Below are 24522 nucleotides of genomic sequence, written 5' to 3'. Positions count from 1 at the left end.
TATTGTGAACTAGTGTCACAGATTCAATGATACAGTGAACTAGTGCCACAGACAGACTCAGTGACATTGTGAACTAGTGTCACAGACTCAGTGACATTGTGAACTAGTGTCACAGACTCATTGACATTGTGAACTAGTGCCACAGACTCAGACTAAGTGATATTGTGAACTAGTGTCACAGATTCAGTGATACAGTGAACTAGTTTCACAGACTCGGTGACATTGTGAACTAGTGCCACAGACTCAGTGATATTGTGAACTAGTGTCACAGACTCAGACTCATTGATATTGTGAACTAGTGTCACAGACACAGACTCAGTGACATTGTGAACTAGTGCCACAGACTCAGACTCGTTGATATTGTGAACTAGTGTCACACACTCAGTGATATTGTGAACTAGTGTTACAGATTCAGTGACATTATGAACTAGTGTCACAGACACAGACTCAGTGACATTGTGAACTAGTGCCACAGACTCAGTGATATTGTGAACTAGTGTTACAGATTCAGTGACATTGTGAACTAGTGTCACAGACACAGACTCGTTGATATTGTGAACTAGTGTCACAGACTCAGACTCATTGACATTGTGAACTAGTGCCACAGACTCAGTGACATTGTGAACTAGTGCCACAGACTCATTGACATTGTGAACTAGTGCCACAGACACAGACTCAGTGATATTGTGAACTAGTGTCACAGACAGACTAAGTGACATTGTGAACTAGTGCCACAGACTCCGACTTAGTGACATTGTGAACTAGTGCCACAGACAGATTCAGTGACATTTTGAACTAGTGTCACAGACTCAGACTCAGTGACAATGTGAACTAGTGTCACAGACAGACTCACTGACATTGTGAACTAGTACCACAGGCTAAGTGATATTGTGAACTAGTGTCACAGACATAGACTCGGTGACATTGTGAACTAGTGTCACAGACTCAGTGACATTGTGAACTAGTGTCACAGACTCAGTGACATTATGAAAAGGTACCACAGACACAGATTCAGTGATATTGTGAACTTGTGTCACAGACTCATTGATATTGTGAACTAGTGCCACAGACATAGACTTAATGACATTATGAACTAGTACCACAGACACAGATTCAGTGATATTGTGAACTAGTGTCACAGACTCAGTGACATTGTGAACTAGTGTCACAGACTCAGTGATATTGTGAACTAGTGTCACAGACATAGACTTAATGACATTATGAACTAGTACCACAGACACAGATTCAGTGATATTGTGAACTAGTATCACAGACACAGACTTAATGACATAATGAACTAGTGCCACAGACTCAGACTCGGTGGCATTAGTTAGCTCTACACCAAACAGAAATCAATTTATTTTATTCAAATTAAACGAAAAACATTAAATCGACGAAGCCAAACAGGACAAACAGCAACATCCAGACATTGGAAAAAGGAGCCGCGGTCATGGGTGTTTTAGAAATCAATAAGGGTTAGATCAGTCTCTATCCTGAACACACGATCTCACAAGATGATGGCGACAACAGTCATCAAATCTAACACAAGATATCTCCCCTCTGTGATTTACAGAGTTCGTTATAAGCTTTTCTCTCGATATCCGCATGAAATTTTCTGTGTGGTAAATTAATGAAAACGGCAGTCGCGATATCATCTACATGGTCAATATATTTTAACATACTGCCGTAACCTTGGCATCGTCGGCATAGACGACGTTTAAGGGGAGATAGTTATGAGTGAAAAGTATCAAGGGAATGCGATAAAATGGCTGGCAGGATCAGGTCCAACTCCGATTATATACGCATTATGTAAACATATAAGCTGAACTGAAAAGCTGAAACGCACTATTTTCATCAGTACAATATTTGAATCAGAAAACATGATTTCTTACATCTGTTAGTAACGTAACATGTAATAACATGCAGCATTTGATATTATGATACTACAGAGTGTAAATACAGGGCATACATTTACTATAAAGTTTTGTGTTAAGATTTATAAATTTTATACTCGTGCTCAGTTCGCTTATTTAAATCACCGTGAAAAACTACGCTGGAGAAAAGGATGCCCCGGAATTTACACGATATTCAAAATGTCTGATGCATGAAATTGCGAAAACAATGGTAAAAAACTCCAGAGAGCCAGGTAGATTATGTTAGGCTAATTACGGGGAAATCGCTACATTTAAAGCACTGCCATAGGTATTGTTTTCTTCGTTGTTTTTTTTGTGTGTGCTTGGGAATACAATTAAAGAAGTCCGCTAGCGATAAACACTTTTAGCATTGTTTTAAGTTGTATCTTAATCTGAGGTTATCTACCACGGGTACACAGGTATCGAAATCATACACAGAGCAACATAAGTCTGGTTACAGATATACTGGAATTAAAAATGGAATGAACATAATAAAATAAAAAAACTGAAAAAAGTGGAGGAAGCAAGAATGAAATATTTGATATATATAACAGGTTAAAATAATGGATACATGTATGTGTCCCATGACATGTAACCGTGTTATAAGTCACGTGTCCAAGGCATTCCGAATACCTGGTGTATAACCGTGTTATAAGTCACGTGTCCAAGGCATTCGGAACACCTGGTGTAGTCTCACCTGACAGAGGAACACCACAATTAGCAATCTCTCCCCAGAGCTGTCGTCCTGCTCAATGTCAGTGTACAGAGCGACAATTCTGGGTAGTGTCGAATGGGGATTATACACATATATAAACTACACATACAGGGAAGGTTATTACGTGGATTGGCAGTATATAACATGTTAATTGCGGAGTTATCAAAATAATAAAACACTTCTAAAACGTCCAAGGTTGAAACAGCACAAAACGACGAACGGACCCACGCGAATGAGACTTTGGAATAACTATGCATGGAAGTATGTTACGTCAACGTTATTCATGTTTACAAATGTATTTACTTCAGTTAACGCTATGAGAGCTAATACTCGTACACTCACTATACATGTACACTACATACACGTGCAACACACTGTGTACCCAAGATCAACATTCTTTTCTTAAATCAAAAAATTAATTTACCTTACGTCGCGTGACATCACAATTTCTGTTGACGTCACACTTGCAAAAGGTACCCAATGTCATGATGTCACCTTAACTGAGAGTGTATACCTCATCAATTTAACAACACGTGTTATTCCTGTACAGATTACTAATATAACACGCGACTAACTGGCTTTCTGAAAATGTATTTATGAGTGCTAAAAGAATCGCCGCATAAAGAAGAGAGATGTTGATGGGCTTTCGGTTGATGATGTCATTTAAACAAAATTTTGTCTTTTAAAACCAATAGTAACGAATTATGATTCTTTAAGATATGCGTGTCAAACAGTGCTCAGTTTTCTCATTTTAACCTTTTTTCATTTTGTCTGATTTTTGCCAGTCATAGACTCGGCCGTCGATGAAGTTGATTTAGGTCGGGTATAATGATTATTTTACACATTAATTATGACCTGTACTGGTGTAACTAAATACAAACATGACTAGAAAATCGATATATTTAGCTTCACATTATCATGTTATATACAAGTGGTAAGTAGGGGGTGTCAGGACCGGCAGTAACATTTACGTCGGGCTAACACACGGCTCATATACAATCTAAAAAAAACTGTGTTGCTGCCGTCTTGAAGATACATTGCCATTTACTTACCAAAGCAATTATAATGACAGGTGCCAAAACTGCAGTATTATGGACGAAGGGAGATAACTCAACCTATGGATCAGAATGTGTCAACAGCACGATCTCGCATCTGGCATAATTGGTAAAAACAATAATGAAACATAAGCTACATGCATAGCTAAACAACATTCGACAACCAAATTTCATGATATTAATATAACATAATGAAATCAATAATCAACAGTATCATAACATTAATCTCTCTCACATGAAAGTGTCACAACCACCAACGCCTCTGTGATAAACAGCTATTTTACTTTACACATTAGCTGGTTGGAAACTATCTAATATGGGAAATGGATTCAGTAATGAAATGACCTAAAACTTTCAGTTAAGACGGTACTTTGAGCCGAATGGATGTGGCCTTGACTTCAGCGAAAGGCGACTGAACATTGTAGTATATGTATACTGTTGATTCTTCATAAATAAATGAGGCTCTAGACTGTTTAACACGACAAGGTATTTTCGGCTAAGTGTGTCAGTTCATATTATGCTAAACATCACCTGTAGATGTTGGTACAACTAAAAGATAAGAGGCGAACTGACAGAAAAAAACAAAACACTTCCCCCGTACAGGACAGTCAAAATCAAATACATGTAATGTAAAATGATAGTAACACAATTCAACCGTGTCCCAACCTTAATACAGATTTCTCAAATTCAATTCTAACACATTGAATGTGATACGCCTTAAAACAAATGACGTTATTTCGATTTCATTCTTATACTTACCAGTGAGTAAAAAGTTGTTGCCAGTTTAACATTGCATTGAATATTATTTGACATACACGAATAATCAAGTCGAAATCCCCATTACCCCCTTCCAACTACAGTACTGTATACCAAATCAATATCTATCAAAACGTACAGATTCTAATATAATATGTATCTTGATAACAAAAATTCAAATATTCTAATATTACATTCATTTAGTTGGGAAATGGTTAAATATGCATATGTGCATATCATTTAAAACGTACATTGCAAGTTGAACACTAAAAGGGTCAAAGATCTACGTAAAACAACAATATAGTTCCTAATTCTCTATTCACATGTAAAAAAAACATTACCATGCTCGTTTTTAAATGGTATTTTAGCATATCAACTCAAAACATACATCCTGGTATCTTTGATAGCACCTATAATACATCTAACAAAAACAAATCTTACATGTTAAATATGCGATTCAACATCGTAAATATAAAAGTAAACGCCAGATTTATAAGTTGGACTTGTATCTTAAATACATTATTAAAAAGCAACAAACATTAAAAAGCATAAGTTGAACATATAAGTTTTTAAAACTTTGGCTTAAACACACAGTCGCGTGCACGATCACAAATACGGAAAGCGACATGGGCAATACATGAATTGATGCAAAGACAAGGAAAGTTTTGAACTTCCATTCACAAAGGGTAATATTGGGAAACAATAAACATCTAACTACACTATAGGAATGAAGGTCTTCGATATGAAAAGGATACCTAGGGCTACCACATATCGTCTACTAAAACACACAAATCCTCGCCAAAATGGTACAAAGACTCTAGGGAAAAAGGCAGAGAGCACAAGAATAAAAAAATCTAGGATAACACAGCATTTGATGCCATGTTGGATAGAAAATATTAAAACATGTATAGAAAGGGTTAGTGCCATCCATCAGAAAGAATACGCCCGAGCATATCGACTTTCTTTTGATATCTGTCTCAATTCTTTGTGGACGGACGTACAAAAGCTAAACAATAATGAACACTTGTCTCTCTATATATATACCTACTTACATAAACACTTCTCGCGAATAACGTAGTATATATCGGTGACCAATGCCATTTTAGGAGCGTGTCCTCCAAAATGGACGACCTCGTCTTTGGAATAAATCTAGGTATACACAAGTATATATATATACAGGAACACTATGCGTCAGTGCAACTAAAATTAGTATTTTGTTGCATCGAAAGTTCTAGTTTTCTTTCAAGAAAGGCAATTCTCTCTTTCAAACAATGGTTTTCATATTCCAACTCAAGCGCACGTTTGTAAAAGTTGCGCTCCTTCTCTTTCTTCGCCTCTCTGGAACGCCGAGCAGAATCATTGTTTTTCTTCCTTTTCTCCCAGTATCCGTTATCTTTCTGTTCCGAGGGCACGCATGCCTTTTTCCGTTTACATATCACTTTCCTTGGTTTGTAACCAGCCACTGTCACGCCGCTGGTGATCATCTGGTTGACGTTGATATCTACAGGTGCGCAGTAGCACTGCCAATCAGGTCGACTTCCGTTTCCGCCGCTTTGGCTGCCATCCGTTCCGCTTGCTTTCGAATCACTGTCGTCCGATTCTACTAATTCGAATGGTCTCTTTTTCCCGGAAAGGTCTGCTGACGACCCTCCTGGCGTCTGTTTACCGCCAATGCTGCCTCCTCCGACTCCATTATCTAAGGATTTGAAAGACTTGGGTGAGAACTGTTCGCCCAGTACGTTACTATGGACATTTCTGGACTGATCGAAGTTCGGAGTCGAGTTAACAGCACATGGACTCCACTTACTGGTATCACACGTTTCAGCTTTCACAGCTATATTATAGTCGGGATACTTTTCGTTACCGTAAGTGCCGTACTTATGACGATATTGGTCCTGCACTGGCTTTAATGCACTACTGCCGGACACGAGTCCATTTTGACCATGGCCTTGGTCGCCATTGGTGGTGGTGGTGGTGGTTGTATTTAAGCTGCCATTGTGTTGGACGTATCCATTATTCGGTTGTTGAATATACGGGTAGTTATTTGAAAATGCTGATGTGTGGTTTTGCATCTGCCAACAGTCAACATTTGGCGGGAAGTTGTTGGTTTCCCGCTCATTTTTGACGTTTGACGACGAAGTGACGGCGTTGTCAGGCCATGTAAACGGAAGTTCATTGCATTCATTATCCATTAAAAGTGCCCCGGCCATCAACTTGGAAATGCTGGTGTTATCCTCAAAATGTGCCGCAGACATTCCTGAAAATATAAGAGAATAATGATTAATTGCTGCCCAGCACCGCTACTTCAAATTTTCAGTCTAACATCAGACATTTAAATACATTCGTAATACCTATACCTGAAGAATTCAAATATGTGCTTCAAAGTGATTATTTACAGGAAATACTCCGATGTAAAGATGATGCAGTATAGATCTCATTATGAGGATTTTCTCCATTTCTCCGACATTTCACGACCTATTCGGTCTCTCAATATCATCCTGTTACCAAAGACTCCTTCTAGCCAACACGACCGCGCAACATGAAAACTAAAGCATATAAATAAGCTCAGAAACACTTGAAATCTCGGATTCAAGCTGTTACCCAAGCATTTCCTAATTAATACAGTAATATTTAAAACGATTTAAGGCCACGGAACTATGCTAAGATCGCATAGTAATTAATGTTATTCACGCGTTCATGTTTATTACTACCACAATACATGCACAATCTCGGACGATGCCTTTAGTCGCTATATGCATCAAGAACGCAAAATCTGGCCTTTTTAAAGTGACCATGACTTTCCTCGCTGCGTTTAACAATGTTTAAACTTAGTGTAAGCTTGCTTATACCTATGTATTATTTATCCCGAAAGTACAGAAATAGAGGCTTTGTCGGAATTTTTACTCGGCCTTATTCTCATGTGTAGGATTTCTGAATCGGCATACGATTTTTGATGTCTCGTGTACTTGCATAATGAAAAATGTTTTTTCCCTAAATTTTCATCAAAATACTAATTGAAACAGAAAATAATAAGTACGTTTTATTGTTAAAGATAAAAAAAATACACATATATATACATATGTTGTAGCTTATTACAATTCACGAGAACTCCGTAGATTAATCAAATTTAACTAACATATTTGTTACTAAGCGTACATACCATGGACGTGCCATAAGGGTCCCCTTGAACGTACAAACATAGTTTCTGATACGTACGGACTAGCGAAGTAAGGTTCCTGTAGCTAATGGCAATCCAAATGATATTAGATTCTTAGTCAGTCATTTGATTATATATTTGTTATTATAATAAATTCTTTCAAAATGTTAAGCTTTCTTCCAAAGACATTAATTAATTTCTAATAACACTACCTTATATCGCCATCCCTATTTTGCGGAAGACGTAATTACTTGAAGAAAGAATGTACGGCATCGAGGATATTTCTTTCAATAAATTATGCATTTTTCGTGTAAGGTACATCCTGTGATTTCAAATAAAAGCTTTTCATAATTAAATCCGATAATTGAATGTGTTGAAAATAAATTCTGGACGATCGATTCGCCACCCGGGTTTAATTCTCTTCCATTGTTGTCACACTCAGCATCTTGTTCGGGAGGTAAGAAATATCCGTTTGTCAAGAACGCGCAGTCTGGGTCCCGGAGCAGGATTTATATCATTATAACGACAAGGGAGAGAGGACATTCTCGAAATGTTTCATTTCAGAAGAAAAAAAAGAGAGATCTTTGACTCATTGAGATGTGGGTCGGGTCAGAACCCGAAAGACGGTTTGTAATGTATTACAATGTGTTATCGGTACACACAACACCTGACAGGTGACCGTGAGACCATAAACGGTATACATACACCAGAAAGACGGGGTTGCTCAACGATTTATTTATTCATTAACATGCATTTCTGAACACAGACATTGATTTAAGAGAGAAGTTGTGTAATGTTTCCACTAACGTGTGTCTTATCTGTTATATGCCATAGGTGTTTATATTGATAAAATAAAGTTAAACCTACACCCGTTGGTTCCAGTTATTAACACAGGAAATGAACATGCCCTAGTGAATAAGTAACTAGACTTCTATTTATTTATTTCGGCTATGGGGGTGATTTTAAAATAGTTTTTGACAATCAGAAGACATAATAAAATGTATATAACAGAAAGCGACAATAGACGATTCGCCGTCCCCGTCAAACAGCCAGTATTTGACAAAAGTTACTTCCCTTTGATTTTTAACAGTTGACTGACGCACACATGCACTAGACATGCCTTTTATGCAGACAGACGCGATGTCAAACAGCCATACATGTATCGTTTACAGATCGAGGATTTGGCCTTGACATACATTCTCAATAATATGCGCTTTTGTACACACCTACCGGGTCGCTTGTTCACCACCGACTGATAGGACATGCATATTTAGTAAGAAATTTACAAAAAGGTAGTTTGAAACTGCAGTTGGAATAGATTACACGGTTAAATATCATCATATAAAATCAACTTACATTCACGTGTTACATTGCATATTATATTTGGCGACATATATCATACTCTTTATTTAACATGCAGCTGTAAGATAATTCCTAATTATGATTCTCAAACTTGGTCATTGGTTGACCACTGGCTTAGCCATATTTTAGAATGTCGAGCACACACACGAAACATCAGTCTGATTTTTAGAAAATAACTTTATTTTAATATTCTTGTCTTGATGTTTCATGAGCAATATTTTTGACATATGTAAATATTAAATATCACCCACATGCTTGCCTCGCCTGTTTTATTTTGTTTTCTGTGTCTATACAAAACCTTTTTCGAATAGTTGTATTAGTTTCTGAATATTGCCAATGATAAGTTAAGTATATTTGCATGAATAACATCAATGTTTGTCTGTATACTTTATGTATACTTTATAAGTGTATATGTCTATTTTTCATGCAATGATTATTTTCATATCATTTCACCGCGTTTATTAAAGTATCAGTAGTATACACATATGTATTTATTGATACATGAACAGCAGTATATCATTTCAGCGTGTTTATTAAAGTATCAGTAGTATACACATATGTATTTATCAGTAGTATACACATATGTATTTATTGATACATGAACAACAGTATATCATTTCAGCGTGTTTATTAAAGCGTCAGTAATATACACATATGTATTTATTGACACATGAACAACAGTATATCATTTCAGCGTGTTATTAAAGTATCAGTAGTATACACATATGTATTTATTGATACATGAACAACACAACTAACACCTTACAAAAACATGTTCATGTTGATCAAATATATCAGATATTTCTAATTTAATTATTCATCAAGTTTTGTCAATCACTTTCTCAAATGTCAATCATATACCGAAATAAAACAAAAGAAAAAACATATATAATGATATTCCAAACTCAATTCCATAAAGAATATAAACTCTGAATTGCAGCCAGTGTCTGATTTATGAACCTAACCTCAAATACATCCGTGGTTGTTTAACACCTACAAATAGATTGGAATCTATTCAGTTTTTTTTGTTCAAAAAGTTTTTAAATTATTGCTATTGGGACACAAATCTAGTCCAAAAATATTTATACAAAAATCAAAGGTTGTAGATCAGGCAAATATGTAAGGTAGTGTATCAAGTTTATTGTATTACCTACACTAGACCGCTTATCATTATATCATGTGTATGCATAGGCAGAGCAATGACATATAATACACGTAGGCAAACACACAGACACCACTTCCACACATGAAATCAAGAAGTTCAGAAACTGCTAACTGAACACTTTTCTGGATGACAATCAATATGCATACTAATATATACAATTACTGCCAATTATCTGCAATATGTCGTCTTTTGTTAGAAATACATGTTTAGTCTGGTCTATACAGACTGAAAGCTATGTTTTCACCACAGGGGCCTGTGTGTTTGGACTTTCCCTGGCATATTACACATTTTCGGTAAAAATAACACATCTGAAAATGTACTAGAGAAGGCCCAATATACCTATAAACTGTGTCTAAATTTAATAAAATGTCTATGATGGTCAAGACGTGAGCGCGTGACTGAACTAGATGGCTGACCGTAAGACTGACATGATTCATCAGACATTGACCAGCTAGAATGGTCATGAGGATGATAGATTGTGTCGGGAAGCCAGACTGTACCAGTCAATATACTGGCTGTCACACCTACCCAGTCGGCGGCTATAGCGGAAGTTCGCGTTACAATTTTATTTATACTAATTAATATTCCAGACGTCCCCACTAAGGTTGACATACGTGTCAAACATATATGGCTTAAACATAAAATAAATCTCTCTTCTAAATAATAGAAAAAGGATATCATTTTGCACGTTTTTAAACCAACTAGCAGGGCAAATGTTCCATTTACGTGAATTTTACAAATGGATTTCAAGAGATGCATGTAAAAATATCCTTTTTTATCGTTAAAATGGTGCAGATTATTATGCATGGGAAAAAACGAAAATACACATCTCTGCTACGGGCTCTGATCTGAGAAGTGTGGATATGAGGTAGGGATGGTCCATCCGGGGGATTGTATTGGAGATTTTCTTACAAAAACAAAATAGGGAAGGGACACATTTTTATTAAGTGAATCCAAACTAAGTCACAGCCCAGAAAACACAACACAGAACTTGATATATATATATATATACATCGGTCGCGTGAAGTTTGATAGGTACTGATTTGACATCTTTCGCCTATTGTAATCCTCAACCGTACAACAATATTACAGTCTGGGGAAACGATACTAACACGACATGTACACATCGAGCCGAAGTCACCGACACATGGCTGTACTTTCGTTTCCGGGAAGACATTAAAAAATGTGGGTGTAATATAATTCATGTATGTGTCTCTTTTTTACATACTGGTTTTGTTAATGCACATTATTATCATTTTCACAAACGGGAACAAGATAAAAGATCTTTTTAAGGATCACAAACAGATACTATTGAAATTAATTTAAACAGTATGTGTTGATTTTAACATAGTTCCACATGTTAGTTGAATCATAAAAAATACCAATGGTATTTTGAAAATAACAAAATCGTATTTCACAATCTATATAGACAAGAAGATTCAACATCAAATAAAAGTCTGATTTAAGAATGTAATAATTACAAGGATCACAACGCCAAACAATTACATATACTGTGGAAATTGTGCTGAAAGGTCCTGGGTGTTGCAATACACCACAAAGAAAGTCAACTTCGACCTAAGATATTACAGATATTTGTGAGGTGTTATGTAGTACTGTGACACCATCTAGACGTTCGAGGGGATGCTAATTTGGGTTATATTTCAATGATGGAAATTATTCAGTGGATCTCTATCAGGATGTGTTGAGCATGCAGAATTCATACACAGCTAATTCATATGAAGCAGATATCCACATATAGAGGTGAATATAGATATTTGTAAATACTTTACGGTAATATACATTTACGAAGGTTTAGTAATAAATTATGACCTTTTTAAAATAATTATCTTGACGATATGTCACTGCTTAGTAAATAACTATTTCAATTGATTCTGTAGGGGTTGGCAAGGAGGATGTTTGTGTATGTTATTCAACAAAATATTGGCACTAACATCAAAATATTTCTAAGTATAATGATATAGCGAATATATATTATATACCAATATTCCAGGTGCGCTTATTTTTTTAAAATTATTAAAAATAAAATAATAAACTCTTGTTTAAGCATGCAATCACCATGATTACCCTACAATTTAATGCCATTTAATATAAATTAAAGCGAATATATCATCGGTTAGACATTTTTGATAGTTTAAACATATTTATAATTTGTATTTTTATCCCGATGGTTAAAATCTTTTGTAAAATGTAAACAAAAGTGTTAACAAATTAGGATATTAACCCAGACAAGACAACAAATAATTGTCTAAATGACTACCCAGAAATATACAGGAATTTTAGCAGACCTTAACGCACCCGTCTAGTTTGGCGACGCGCTGCTGTAGCCAGGCGATGCCCCAAAGCTCACGCGAGCCATCCGCAACGCCGGGTGTGACTGGGTAGCCAGTGTCCCGTATTCCGTGACCTTTTCCAGCCTGCAGCGATGGACAGTCTCGATCTGAGAGTTATGTCCCCTGAATGGTGGTACGATTGGACTATATCGCTTTTGTATAATATTATTACGTTGTGAAACCAGCTATTGTTTTCTTGACATTTCTTATAACCATATTTTCATTTTTCAGTAACGAGTTGATATTCATTTACACCATAAACAAAATATTGAAGAAAACGAGGTTTTTCGAACTCTTTTGTGTTGAAAACATCAATTATTGCAACAATGGCCGACATTGTAACCGGCAAAATCGAAAACGACAAAGAAAAGAGTATTATTGATGAAATGAGCGACGATATACCAAAAACAGAGGTAATGCACAATTTTAAACATTTACGGTTTCTTCCTGATCATTTGAGTAGGAACTTAAAGTCCCTTTTTATGAAGGATGTACACAAAATAACGCCCGTTCTTTGTTCACAACAACTTTTTTTTCCCGGATGACGCTTTTGAAGGATGGAAGCGTAGTGCGTTACTATTGTCATTAAAATTTCAGACTGTCGCAATATCCTGATAAAAATTCTCATTTGCTATTTGGAACGCGAACAAAGAAATGTTCCGTTAGTAATACATGTTTTGATCCAACAAAAATATATTTGAACAACAGACACAACAGGCAACGTACCAAATATCCCGAATAAAGAAATTCACTTACGACAGTTTTTAATATATTTTTATACAACTGAAATAAATATACATGTTCCAATCATTGCAATGTCAAATACATTGAGATTTAAGGTGGATCATGATACCATTTTACGCCAGCATAAATATTAAATATCATCAAATATGATAACGGAATCCTTTGCCAACTAGTTGATATCAATAAATGACTGGTGTTGATCATGAGTAATTGACAAAAAAACTTGTGTACGAAATTTGAGAAAAGTTAACAAGCCAACGAAGGTTTGGTCTGAATGGCAACGCACATGTAATCTGGGCGTCCGTGTCAAGACTCACCTGGAATAAGTCTACACGGGTTAGCCACCACCCTTACCTATGTCTGGTTATAACTTACACGCCATTTTTGTGTGTAATGTAAAACTACAGAATTCAGAGAGCTCATCTAAAATGTTTTTTTTTAAACAGTTACAATAATGTCATTGTATTAGTATTTATCTATGTACATGAGTTCTTATTTGTTCACCAGTGTACAAATTTACTGCGACTGTCAATCAGATATTATTTGGTATTAAATTACTTTGCAAGTCTAGGTGATTGTTGGAGTATAACAAAACACTTTTCCAATAAGATCGTCATCAACATGGCATGAACTACATATACCTGGATATCTTACTTCAGTAAATAATGTTAACAAATTATACAGAGGCCCACAGCTAGGTCTTAACGGTCATCTGACATCAACAGATCTAGACCATATAATAATATATTGTAGTACATGCATAAATGCACAGAAGACATGTAAAATATACTTTCAGGTAAATGATCACCAATCATTCAGCCACTTTCCTGAAACAGGCTATAGCCTTACCTGTAATTAGCACCTATTGTTCTCCCAATAACAATACTACACTACCTGTGCCCCAATCAAATGTTAGAATAGGATATGTTGGCAAAGTGGGAAGACACCATATCACCAATGGAACTGGTGGCCATCTTGGATTTTCAACAGACCCGAAAAAAGATAACAACACTTTGCCAGGACCATATCAGGATCATTTCAGGAATGAAAAAGCTGAATCTCACTGGTGGAGCTTGAGAATTATATTAGGTGTTGTTCAGGAAAATCATGATTGCCTAATCATGTTACAAATTGTCCAACATGGCTACCATGTCGAAGCTTTGATCAGGCTGAAAAATAACAACACTTTGTTGGCCCCCTTTCTTAAAATTCCAACAAATTTCTAGCTCAATGGCACCAGTGGAACTGTAGAAGAAGTTAAAAAATGTGTTTTTCAAGATGGCTGCCATTGTGGCTATCTTGGATTTTGGACTGAACTGAAATTTAACAACACTTAGTCAGAACCATCTCAGAATCATTTCAGTTAAGGACGAGCTGAATTCCACTGGATAAACTTGAGAAGAAGTTGGAAATAGGTGATGTTCAGGAAAACATGACGGTAAACCATGTTACAAAAAATAACCACTGTTGCTGTCATGTCAAAGTTTTTATGAGGTTGAAATATAACAACACTTTGTTGGCTCCCCTTCCTTAACATTCCTACCAATTTTCAGCTCTATGGTACCAGTGGAACTGGAGAAGAAGTTTAAAATGTGTTTTTCAAGATGGTGGCCATCTTGGATTTCGGATCGACCCAAAAAATAAAAACACTGGGTCAGGACTATGTTACAGCTCAGTCCCACTGTTGGAACTTAAGAAGAAGTTTGAAATGTGAAAAGTTTACGGACTGTGCACGGCAGATGAAACACAATGACTATAGGTCATCTTGACTTTTGATGAACTAGATTGACACTGGAAAAATCAACAACTTTTTTTAAATTACAGAGCTACAGTCATACAATTTTCTTACTATATAACATGCATAATAATACATTGTATGTACTTTTTGATTCTGGTATAGAGGATTTTTACATATAAGTCCTGAACTGGAAATAAACTTATCCAATTTGATTGACCTGACCATATCCTTGATAACTATTTGATTTATTTTATTTTCCTGTATTTCAGTGCGCAACACTTCCAGACACTGCTGCTCAAAAAGAAAAGAATTTTAATGATTCAAATGTCACAGAGGATTGCACAGATGAAGATCCATCGAGTGGATTCTCTAAGGGGGACAAAGATGCCAAGGATAGTGTAGAAGAGTTTATGCAATCTCAAATTGCCACGCAACAAATATGTAATGTAGGAATAGAAACAATAAACAAAGAACAGGAACAATCACAGAATTCAGAAACAGAAAAATCAAAGGGACCTGATACAGAAATATTAGACATAACAAAGGGACCATCAAAGGGACCTGATACAGAAATATTAGAGAAAACAAAGGGGCCAGATGAGGTAACAGACAACATTAGAGGACCTAGTGACGAAATATTCAGTAAAACAGGAGAGACCAGTACAGAATTAGTAGACGAAACTGTGTTGTCTAGTGCAGAGGTAGCAGATGAATCTGAAAAGTCAAGTGCAGAAATTATAGACAAAACAAGAGAGGCTAGTTCAGAAATAGCGGACAAAGATGGAGGACCATGTACAGAAATAACAGATGAAATTATGGAGACAAATACTAAAATTCATGTAAGAGATGAAACAGAGGTGTGTGGTACAGAAATGACACACCAAGTGGATTCTATTGCTGAATCAACACAGAAAACAGAGGAAGATCTAAACACTGCTCTTCAGTCTGAGGATACAGAACAAACACCAATTACAAAAGAACTTCTGCCAGAACAGGATCCATTGATTTGCACAACTTCAGGGATAGGATCAAATGAAAAAGAAAATCAACAAGAGGAGCTTAACACAACAGATATAGAAATGACTGATCAATCTGAATTAAAGCATCATGCTGCTGAAGCTGCAGGATGTGAAGAAGAAACATTGAATGTATCACAAAACATACCAGAGCCTAACTGCAATCAGAGCAAGACTGACAATGGTACAGACAAACAAGACGATCTGGTGAATAGTAAGAATAGTAATTTAGTGGATGAGACTTTAAAAAGAGCCTCATCTGATTCTTCTCTTGGTTCCAAGAAAGAAAATAATGTCAATGAAACAGGTCCAAATTATAAAAGTGCTCTAATTTCTACTGACAGCCTGCAGCTTCCCATGGAAGTGGATGATGAATCAATACAGTCAGAAAATGCTATGTATGATACACCTGGACCAGCGACCCCAGCCTCTAGTATTGCAGACACAGGTTCAGTGTCTGTAGGCCCTACACCATCAAAAAGGTCTCGCCAGAACAGTACTGGTAGTAGTGCTAATGTGGAGGCTGTCTCTGATGAAATAGAACAGTGAGTTTATTTTACTGTACAGGTTATCTCCCCTTCAATATGATAAATTAATGTGTCATAATACCTTTGAGTGGAATCAATAATTGTGCTTAAGTGATTTATCATTCAAAACCTTTTAGATTGAACTTTCTCCTTTTTAAAATATTATTTTTAATTTGAAAACATTTTTTGTAGTCATACATTTCCAGCCTCAAAGGTATTTGAGTACCAATGGCCCAAAGATTCCAGTGGAGAGTACTACATGCTACAGGAGCAGATTAGCGAGTTCCTCGGTGTCAAGTCTTTTAAAAGGAAATATCCAGGTACATTCTAGAAAATAGGACTTGTTGTCAAGCCTTTAAAATTCATGTTTTGGCATTTTATCAAACATTCATCATATTCTTTTACTAATTACACATTATGTGTTACTGTCATTTTAGTCACAAGAAGGTTTCAAAGCATACATTTAAAGTACTGCATCCATACCAGTCAGCCTTACCTAGTCTATTTCATGTTGCAAATTTGTTTGAAAAGGAAATAACATTGAAAAATTTAATGATAAAACACAGCTTGAATCAATTAAAAAAACATATAACTAGACTTACTGAAACCTTAACACTCTACAATGGCTAAAATTGATTTAAAAAATTACATACAAATGTATATTATCCCTGCTACTAAAATTAATTAAAAAATCACACTACAGAGTAAATAAAAATCAACAACAATTACATTATGATTACCAGAATTAATGGAAATTTAAACACACTACCATGGCCGATATTAATAGAAATTATATTGTTTAAACCGGAGCAATAATTCTCAGTACTGAACGAACAGAAATTTAGTCACACTACTAGAAATAATGGAAAATTAGTCCTACTACTTGAATGTAAAAAATATCACACTACCTGGTTGAATAAAAAACAAATCATCACATTACCAGAATTAGTGGAAATTAAAGCACCCTACAATTGCTAAAAGTATTGGAAAATAAATCCCATTAGCAGGGCAGGAGTAATAGAAATTTAATCACACTTCAGGAATTGATGGAAAATTTTAAATAATTTTAGGATTAGTGGGAAAATCAGTGAGGTTAGAGGATGTCGAAAAAATCATCACATTACCATGATTAATGGAAGTTTAATCACACTACCAGAATTGATGGAAAATTAATTCTGCTAACAGAATTAATGTAAAATAAGCCACATTACCAGAATTAATGGAAAATAAATGACATTACCATAATTACCAGTAATATTGAAAAAAAATACATACTGGTAAATAAAATATGAGATTATAACAGTCAATTGATGTTAACATTATTTCATTACAATAAGCATATTACAAATGATTACAACAGTACAGACAAAATATACATGATTAGGATCCGGTAACAAGTTTTAGAAAATTCATATTAATCCGTTTCTAATAGTAAATACTTAACTTAACATTAGACATGATGGCATAGGTTTGGTACTATTGGAAATATTTTTAAACACAGTTTGAGAGGTTGTGCTGAGTGTAAAAGGGATGTGAGATAGGGATGAGGTTGGGGTGTGGAAGAGTGAGAGGGAGGGGGTATGTGGGCAGGGGTTGGGTTGGAGGGATGTGAAAGATGTAGGATTTCCTGTGTGAAAACAACTGGCATAGAATAAGGATGGCTGAAAGAAAGACCTCAGTTAAATCATTTGGAGTTAATAATGAAAGCTTTTACACATAAAAATAATGTAACATTTTCATCAAGGGAAGTTCATCATTTCCTAACAAAACTAAATCAGTTGTAAACAGTCAATTGCCATTATAGCAAAATGATATTGATTTTTATTTTTCACAAAAGTGTATTAAGCTTTGTTTGATTTGGTATCAGAGCTACAGAGAAGACCAGTGGAGATGAATGAGAGAATGTTTCTACGAGAAAAGGGAGCCGTGACGGAGACACAGTGTGACCTAGGTGAGTTGTTTATCTGTGATTTAACCTTTCCTAATTCCCAACTTATGATGTTAGATTTGATTGATACTCAGTTTGTGGTACTAATTTTCTGTTGTTTGTAAATGAGTGCATACAGAACTTAATACAGGAAGTCAGGACAGTTTGTGACTGAGTTTTCTTCAAACTTGATAACAAGGTTAAATGCCTTAAGGGCTTGGCCAAGTTTCATCGGCACTTCTGCCTTATGTTATTTGGCAGAGTTATGGCCCCTTGAATAACGAAAAATTTAGATTCCTGAGTTTCCATGCAATTACTCCTACAAACATTATCCAATACAATTACTCCTACAAACATTATCCAATACAATTACTCCTACAAACATTATCCAATACAATTACTCCTACAAACATTATCCAATACAATTACTCCTACAAACATTATCCAATACAATTACTCCTACAAACATTATCCAATACAATTACTCCTACAAACATTATCCAATACAATTACTCCTACAAACATTATCCAATACACTTACTCCTACAAACATTATCCAATTATTAAGCCAACTTAGTAACAGAGCTATCATTCCTTGATTTTTGAAAAATGTTGTTATTTGCAGTTAAATAAATATTTTCCCAAAGTCTTCAAACCTAGGAACAGGATTCAATGTATTAGGGCTCAACCAAATTCATGATAGGGTTTTGTCATTATCTCGTAATACGTGTTCAAATGAACATATAATTTCTGTGGAAGGCTTTACCTTCTTCTTCAAATTTCAAGCAATTTATTATGACTCAACAGATTTTATCATTCTGTCGAGCTACAATGACACATTTAAAAGCGGGGAATATGAATTCCTTGAATAAGCTTGTTTCTGTTTTACAATATTGTTTAACAAGTATAGAGCTGTCACCAAGTAAATGTCCACAGTACTTTGTAGAGGAATGGCGATTTCATAATAATGTAAAAAATTAAGATGTATGTATCATTTTGTTAGTTTAAGTATTGTTCTATTGTGAAACCTACATAATAAACCAAACCTGTATGTAGACTGTTTGATGTCCAGATGTATACATCAGTATGTAGACCGTTTGATGTCCAGTTGTATACATCAGTATGTATACTGTTTGATGTCCAGATGTATACATCAGTATGTAGACCATTTGATGTCCAGATGTATACATCAGTATGTTGACTGTTTGATGTCCTGACCAATACATCAGTATGTAGACCATTTGATGTCCAGATGTATACATCAATATGTAGACTGTTTGATGTCCAGATGTATACATCAGTATGTAGACTGTTTGATGTCCAGATGTATAATACATCAGTATGTAGACCATTTGATGTCCACATGTATACATCAGTATGTAGACCGTTTGATGTCCAGATGTATACATCAGTATGTAGACCATTTGATGTCCAGATGTATACATCAGTATGTAGACCGTTTGATGTCCAGATGTATACATCAGTATGTTGACTGTTTGATGTCCAGATGTATACATCAGTATGTTGACTGTTGATTCCAGATGTATACATCGTATGTAGACCTTTATGTCCAGATGTATACATCAGTATGTGACTGTTTGATGTCCAGATGTATAACTCATATGTTTGCTGTTTTGATGTCCAGATGTATACATCAGTATGTGACTGGTTTGATGTCCAGATGTATACATCAGTTTGTAGGACCGTTTGATATCCAGATGTTACATATCGTATGTAGAACCATTTGATGTCCAGATGTATACATGAGTGTGTAGACCGTTTGATGTCCACATGTATACATCAGTGTGTAGACCGTTTGATGTCCAGATGTATACATGAGTGTGTAGACCGTTTGATGTCCACATGTATACATCAGTAGGTAGACCGTTTGATGTCCAGATGTATACATCAGTATGTAGACTGTTTGATGTCCAGATGTATACATCAGTATGTAGACTGTTTGATGTCCAGATGTATACATCAGTATGTAGACGGTTTGATGTCCAGATGTATACATCAGTATGTAGACCGTTTGATGTCCAGATGTATACATCAGTAGGTAGACCGTTTGATGTCCACATGTATACATCAGTATGTAGACCATTTGATATCCAGATGTTTACATCAATATGTAAACTGTTTGATGTCCAGATGTATACATCAGTATATTGACTGTTTGATGTCCAGATGTATACATCAGTATGTAGACCATTTGATATCCAGATGTTTACATCAGTGTGTAGACCGTTTGATGTCCACATGTATACATCAGTGTGTTGACCATTTGATGTCCAGATGTATACATCAGTATGTAGACCGTTTGATGTCCAGATGTATACATCAGTATGTAGACCATTTGATGTCCAGATGTATACATCAGTGTGTTGACCATTTGATGTCCAGATGTATACATCAGTGTGTTGACCATTTGATATCCAGATGTATACATGAGTGTGTAGACCGTTTGATGTCCAGATGTATACATCAGTGTGTTGACCATTTGATGTCCAGATGTATACATCAGTGTGTTGACCATTTGATGTCCACATGTATACATCAGTGTGTTGACCATTTGATGTCCAGATGTATACATCAATATGTAGACCATTTGATATCCACATGTATACATCAGTGTGTTGACCATTTGATGTCCACATGTATACATCAATATGTAGACCATTTGATGTCCAGATGTATACATCAGTGTGTAGACCGTTTGATGTCCACATGTATACATCAGTGTGTTGACCATTTGATGTCCACATGTATACATCAATATGTAGACCATTTGATGTCCAGATGTATACATCAGTATGTAGACCGTTTGATGTCCAGATGTATACATCAGTGTGTAGACTGTTTGATGTCCACATGTATACATCAGTATGTAGACCATTTGATGTCCAGATGTATACATCAGTATGTAGACTGTTTGATGTCCAGATGTATACATCAGTATGTAGACCGTTTGATGTCCACATGTATACATCAATATGTAGACCATTTGATGTCCAGATGTATACATCAGTCTGTAGACCGTTTGATGTCCAGATGTATACATCAGTATGTAGACCATTTGATGTCCAGATGTATACATCAGTGTGTTGACTGTTTGATGGCCTTCTATCTCCTCATTGTTGTCCATGAGCTTTATTTTCACACGTTAAATGTCATAACAACAGGAGTGATATAGTATGTCATTCCTTCGTAAACTTCGGTTTCCTGGAGATGTCAGTTTTCAACTTTCTCTTTAAAACCAGGAAAAATTGGTAAAATTTTTACAATTATCTTGTTTTGACTAATTTGTTAGGGTAAAATGCTCTCCTGTTTTAAATGGGATAACAAGGTTTTGTTGTTTTTAATGCTTTGAATAACCTTTTTCTATCATTTGTGAAAAGCTAAGAATCATCATTGTGTGCTATAGAATTGATGACACAAAAATACCCCTGCCCGAGGAATTTTGATAGTTATTAATTTCAGGTATGTAACGCCCAAATTAAAGGCATATCATTTCTGAACTCATACAGGAAAATATCATATACATTTGTATTTCGGAGTTTCATAAGTTATATAAGCTGAAGCCAATGTGTGTATCATAAGTATGCATAAGTGAATTCAGGAGATGTCATGAGATTAGATTCTTATGAATGGGACTGCAGTTCTTGTTTAAGTTCAAGTTCAAGCTCTTTTCTACATAAAGAAAAATAGTTCTTGTTTAAGTTCTATAAGACTCCAGTGAGACAGACTTTTCTACATAAAGAAAAACAGATCCGGAATATATTAAAAGAAAGCACACAAAAATTTCAAAAAGTGCAAAGAAACAAACTTTACATCATAATGTACCATGTACACATAAGGTAAGTAAAACAGGACCAAATTTCACGATTTACACATTAGCCTCAAAAACAGAAAGGGGCATATAGTATCATTTGCATAAAATTTAAAAAGTAATAAAAGAAAATGTTATATCGTAATGCATATTAGATACACCTAAAACTAAGAAAAGGCAAATTTTACAAAATTCAGAATGCTATTCTTACCGTGTGTGTCGTAGCTGAAGTGATGTTGGGATTCAGCAGTCATTCTTCTGTTGTAACGGTAAGTCATTGGTCACTGCTGGTCAACACAATGCTCATTCCTATTAACAAATGCCAGTAATAGAGGAAACAGTGGCTTCTGATTGGCCATCACTGACCAGTAGGGTTCAGTTGTTAGGGATACTGACAGCATGATTCTGATACAGACAAGCTTTCTATAAATTCAAGTTTTTTGTATTTAATATTAATTCCAAGATATTCATATACAAGTTAAAAATTAGAGAAAAAGTCTTTTGAAATAACTATCAAATTCTGGAGAGAAAAACCTCAAATTATTGATTTTTTTTTCGTAAGAGAATACAATAGCAGGATGAGGTGATGATTATCTCAACTGTGGTCACACCTGTACTTCACTCCTGCCAATTAAAAAATCGTGCTGGTTTAAGTTTCCAACACCATTGAGCGTCATTTGGAGGATTAAGCATTATATGTTTAACACCTTTGGTATCAAAAAGCAAGAGGCAAAAAGGACCTGCATTGCATATCCTGGATATATGAACAGTTACAGTTAAATAAAATATTATCTTGAGGTGACCTTACCTGCCACCTTCATTTATAGATTTTCCAAATAATAAGCACCAAACTCCTTTTATGTACTAATGTCAAAGGAAAAAGGTTTAAATATAGGTATACACCTACCCCTATTTCCATCATGTGATTGGTCACTCTGCCTTCCAGGGTGGGGACAAAACCTCCATTTCTACTAAATGGATTAAATCACTTCAGATCCAATTTAGCTCTCTACAGATTTAAATCTGTACCATTATTTTCTCTGTTTGCCATGTCTTATCTGTATTTCCTCTGTTTGCCATATCTTACCTGTATATCCTCTGTTTGCCATATCTTACCTGTATATCCTCTGTTTGCCATATCTTACCTGTAATTCCTCTGTTTGCCATATCTTACCTGTATTTCCTCTGTTTTCCATGTCTTACCTGTATTTCCTCTGTTTGTCATATCTTACCTGTATTTCCACTGTTGTCCCATCCTTACCTGTATTTCCACTGTTGTCCCTTCCTTACCTGTATTTCCACTGTTGTCCCTTCCTTACCTGTTTTTCCACTGTTGTCCCTTCCTTACCTGTATTTCCACTGTTGTCCCTTCCTTACCTGTATTTCGTCTGATGTCACTTCCTTACCTGTATTTCCACTGTTGTCCCTTCCTTACCTGTATTTCCACTGTTGTCCCTTCCTTACCTGTACTTCGTCTGTTGTCCCTTCCTTACCTGTATTTCCACTGTTGTCCCATCCTTACCTGTATTTCCACTGTTGTCCGTTCCTTACCTGTATTTCCACTGTTGTCCCATCCTTACCTGTATTTCGTCTGTTGTCCCTTCCTTACCTGTATTTCCACTGTTATCCCTTCCTTACCTGTACTTCCACTGTTGTCCGTTCCTTACCTGTATTTCCACTGTTGTCCCTTCCTTACCTGTATTTCCACTGTTGTCCCATCCTTACCTGTATTTCCACTGTTGTGCCTTCCTTACCTGTATTTCCACTGTTGTCCCTTCCTTACCTGTATTTCGTCTGTTGTCCCATCCTTACCTGTATTTCCACTGTTTTCCCATCCTTACCTGTATTTCCATTGTTGTCCGTTCCTTACCTGTATTTCCACTGTTGTCCGTTCCTTACCTGTATTTCCACTGTTGTCCCTTCCTTACCTGTATTTCGTCTGTTGTCCCTTCCTTACCTGTATTTCCACTGTTGTCCCTTCCTTACCTGTATTTCCACTGTTGTCCCTTCCTTACCTGTACTTCCACTGTTGTCCCTTCCTTACCTGTATTTCGTCTGTTGTCCCATCCTTACCTGTATTTCCACTGTTGTCCCATCCTTACCTGTATTTCGTCTGTTGTCCCATCCTTACCTGTATTTCCACTGTGTTCCCTTCCTTACCTGTATTTCCACTGTTGTCCGTTCCTTACCTGTATTTCCACTGTTGTCCCTTCCTTACCTGTATTTCCACTGTTGTCCCTTCCTTACCTGTATTTCGTCTGTTGTCC

General features: G+C 35.9%; 2 protein-coding genes across 4 annotated transcripts in view; one reads left to right on the top strand and one right to left on the bottom strand.

Annotated features, from left to right (window-relative positions):
* Positions 1 to 1000: 1000 nt before the first annotated feature.
* LOC117324427 lies at positions 1001 to 22526 on the bottom strand. Of its 3 annotated transcripts, none has more exons than XM_033880275.1 (2): positions 22467 to 22526; positions 1001 to 6696 (listed from the first exon to the last, which is right to left on the bottom strand). In XM_033880275.1, the coding sequence occupies exons 1-2, from the start codon at positions 22507 to 22509 to the stop codon at positions 5624 to 5626; spliced, it is 1116 nt and encodes a 371-aa protein (XP_033736166.1). In that variant the 5' UTR covers positions 22510 to 22526; the 3' UTR covers positions 1001 to 5623. The 3 variants fall into 3 exon arrangements, with proteins under 3 accessions (XP_033736166.1, XP_033736167.1, XP_033736168.1); XM_033880276.1 differs by lacking the exon at positions 22467 to 22526 and adding an exon at positions 12430 to 12587; XM_033880277.1 differs by lacking the exon at positions 22467 to 22526 and adding an exon at positions 12440 to 12587.
* Positions 12757 to 24522, top strand: part of LOC117324426 (PHD finger protein 10-like) — a 32292-nt gene continuing 20526 nt past the window's right edge. Inside the window, exons 1-4 of the mRNA XM_033880274.1 lie at positions 12757 to 12887; positions 15226 to 16517; positions 16692 to 16819; positions 18367 to 18450. Coding sequence (XP_033736165.1) covers positions 12801 to 12887; positions 15226 to 16517; positions 16692 to 16819; positions 18367 to 18450 — 1591 coding nt within the window. The 5' untranslated portion in view covers positions 12757 to 12800. The remainder of the gene's footprint in view (positions 12888 to 15225; positions 16518 to 16691; positions 16820 to 18366; positions 18451 to 24522) is intronic.

Source organism: Pecten maximus, chromosome 3, assembly GCF_902652985.1.
Source record: "Pecten maximus chromosome 3, xPecMax1.1, whole genome shotgun sequence".
Taxonomy (NCBI): domain Eukaryota; kingdom Metazoa; phylum Mollusca; class Bivalvia; order Pectinida; family Pectinidae; genus Pecten; species Pecten maximus.
The sequence above is the reverse complement of the archived record's forward strand: the minus strand, read 5'-3'. Positions and strand labels throughout refer to the sequence as shown.

Bases quoted from the DNA above. Each gene is read 5' to 3' on its own strand.
- LOC117324427 (XM_033880275.1), bottom strand. From the start codon at position 22,509: ATGACTGCTGAATCCCAACATCACTTCAGCTACGACACACACG. The intron at 6,697-22,466 runs GTAAGAATAGCA...TTATATTTTCAG, and splicing joins CTTCAGCTACGACACACACG to GAATGTCTGCGGCACATTTT.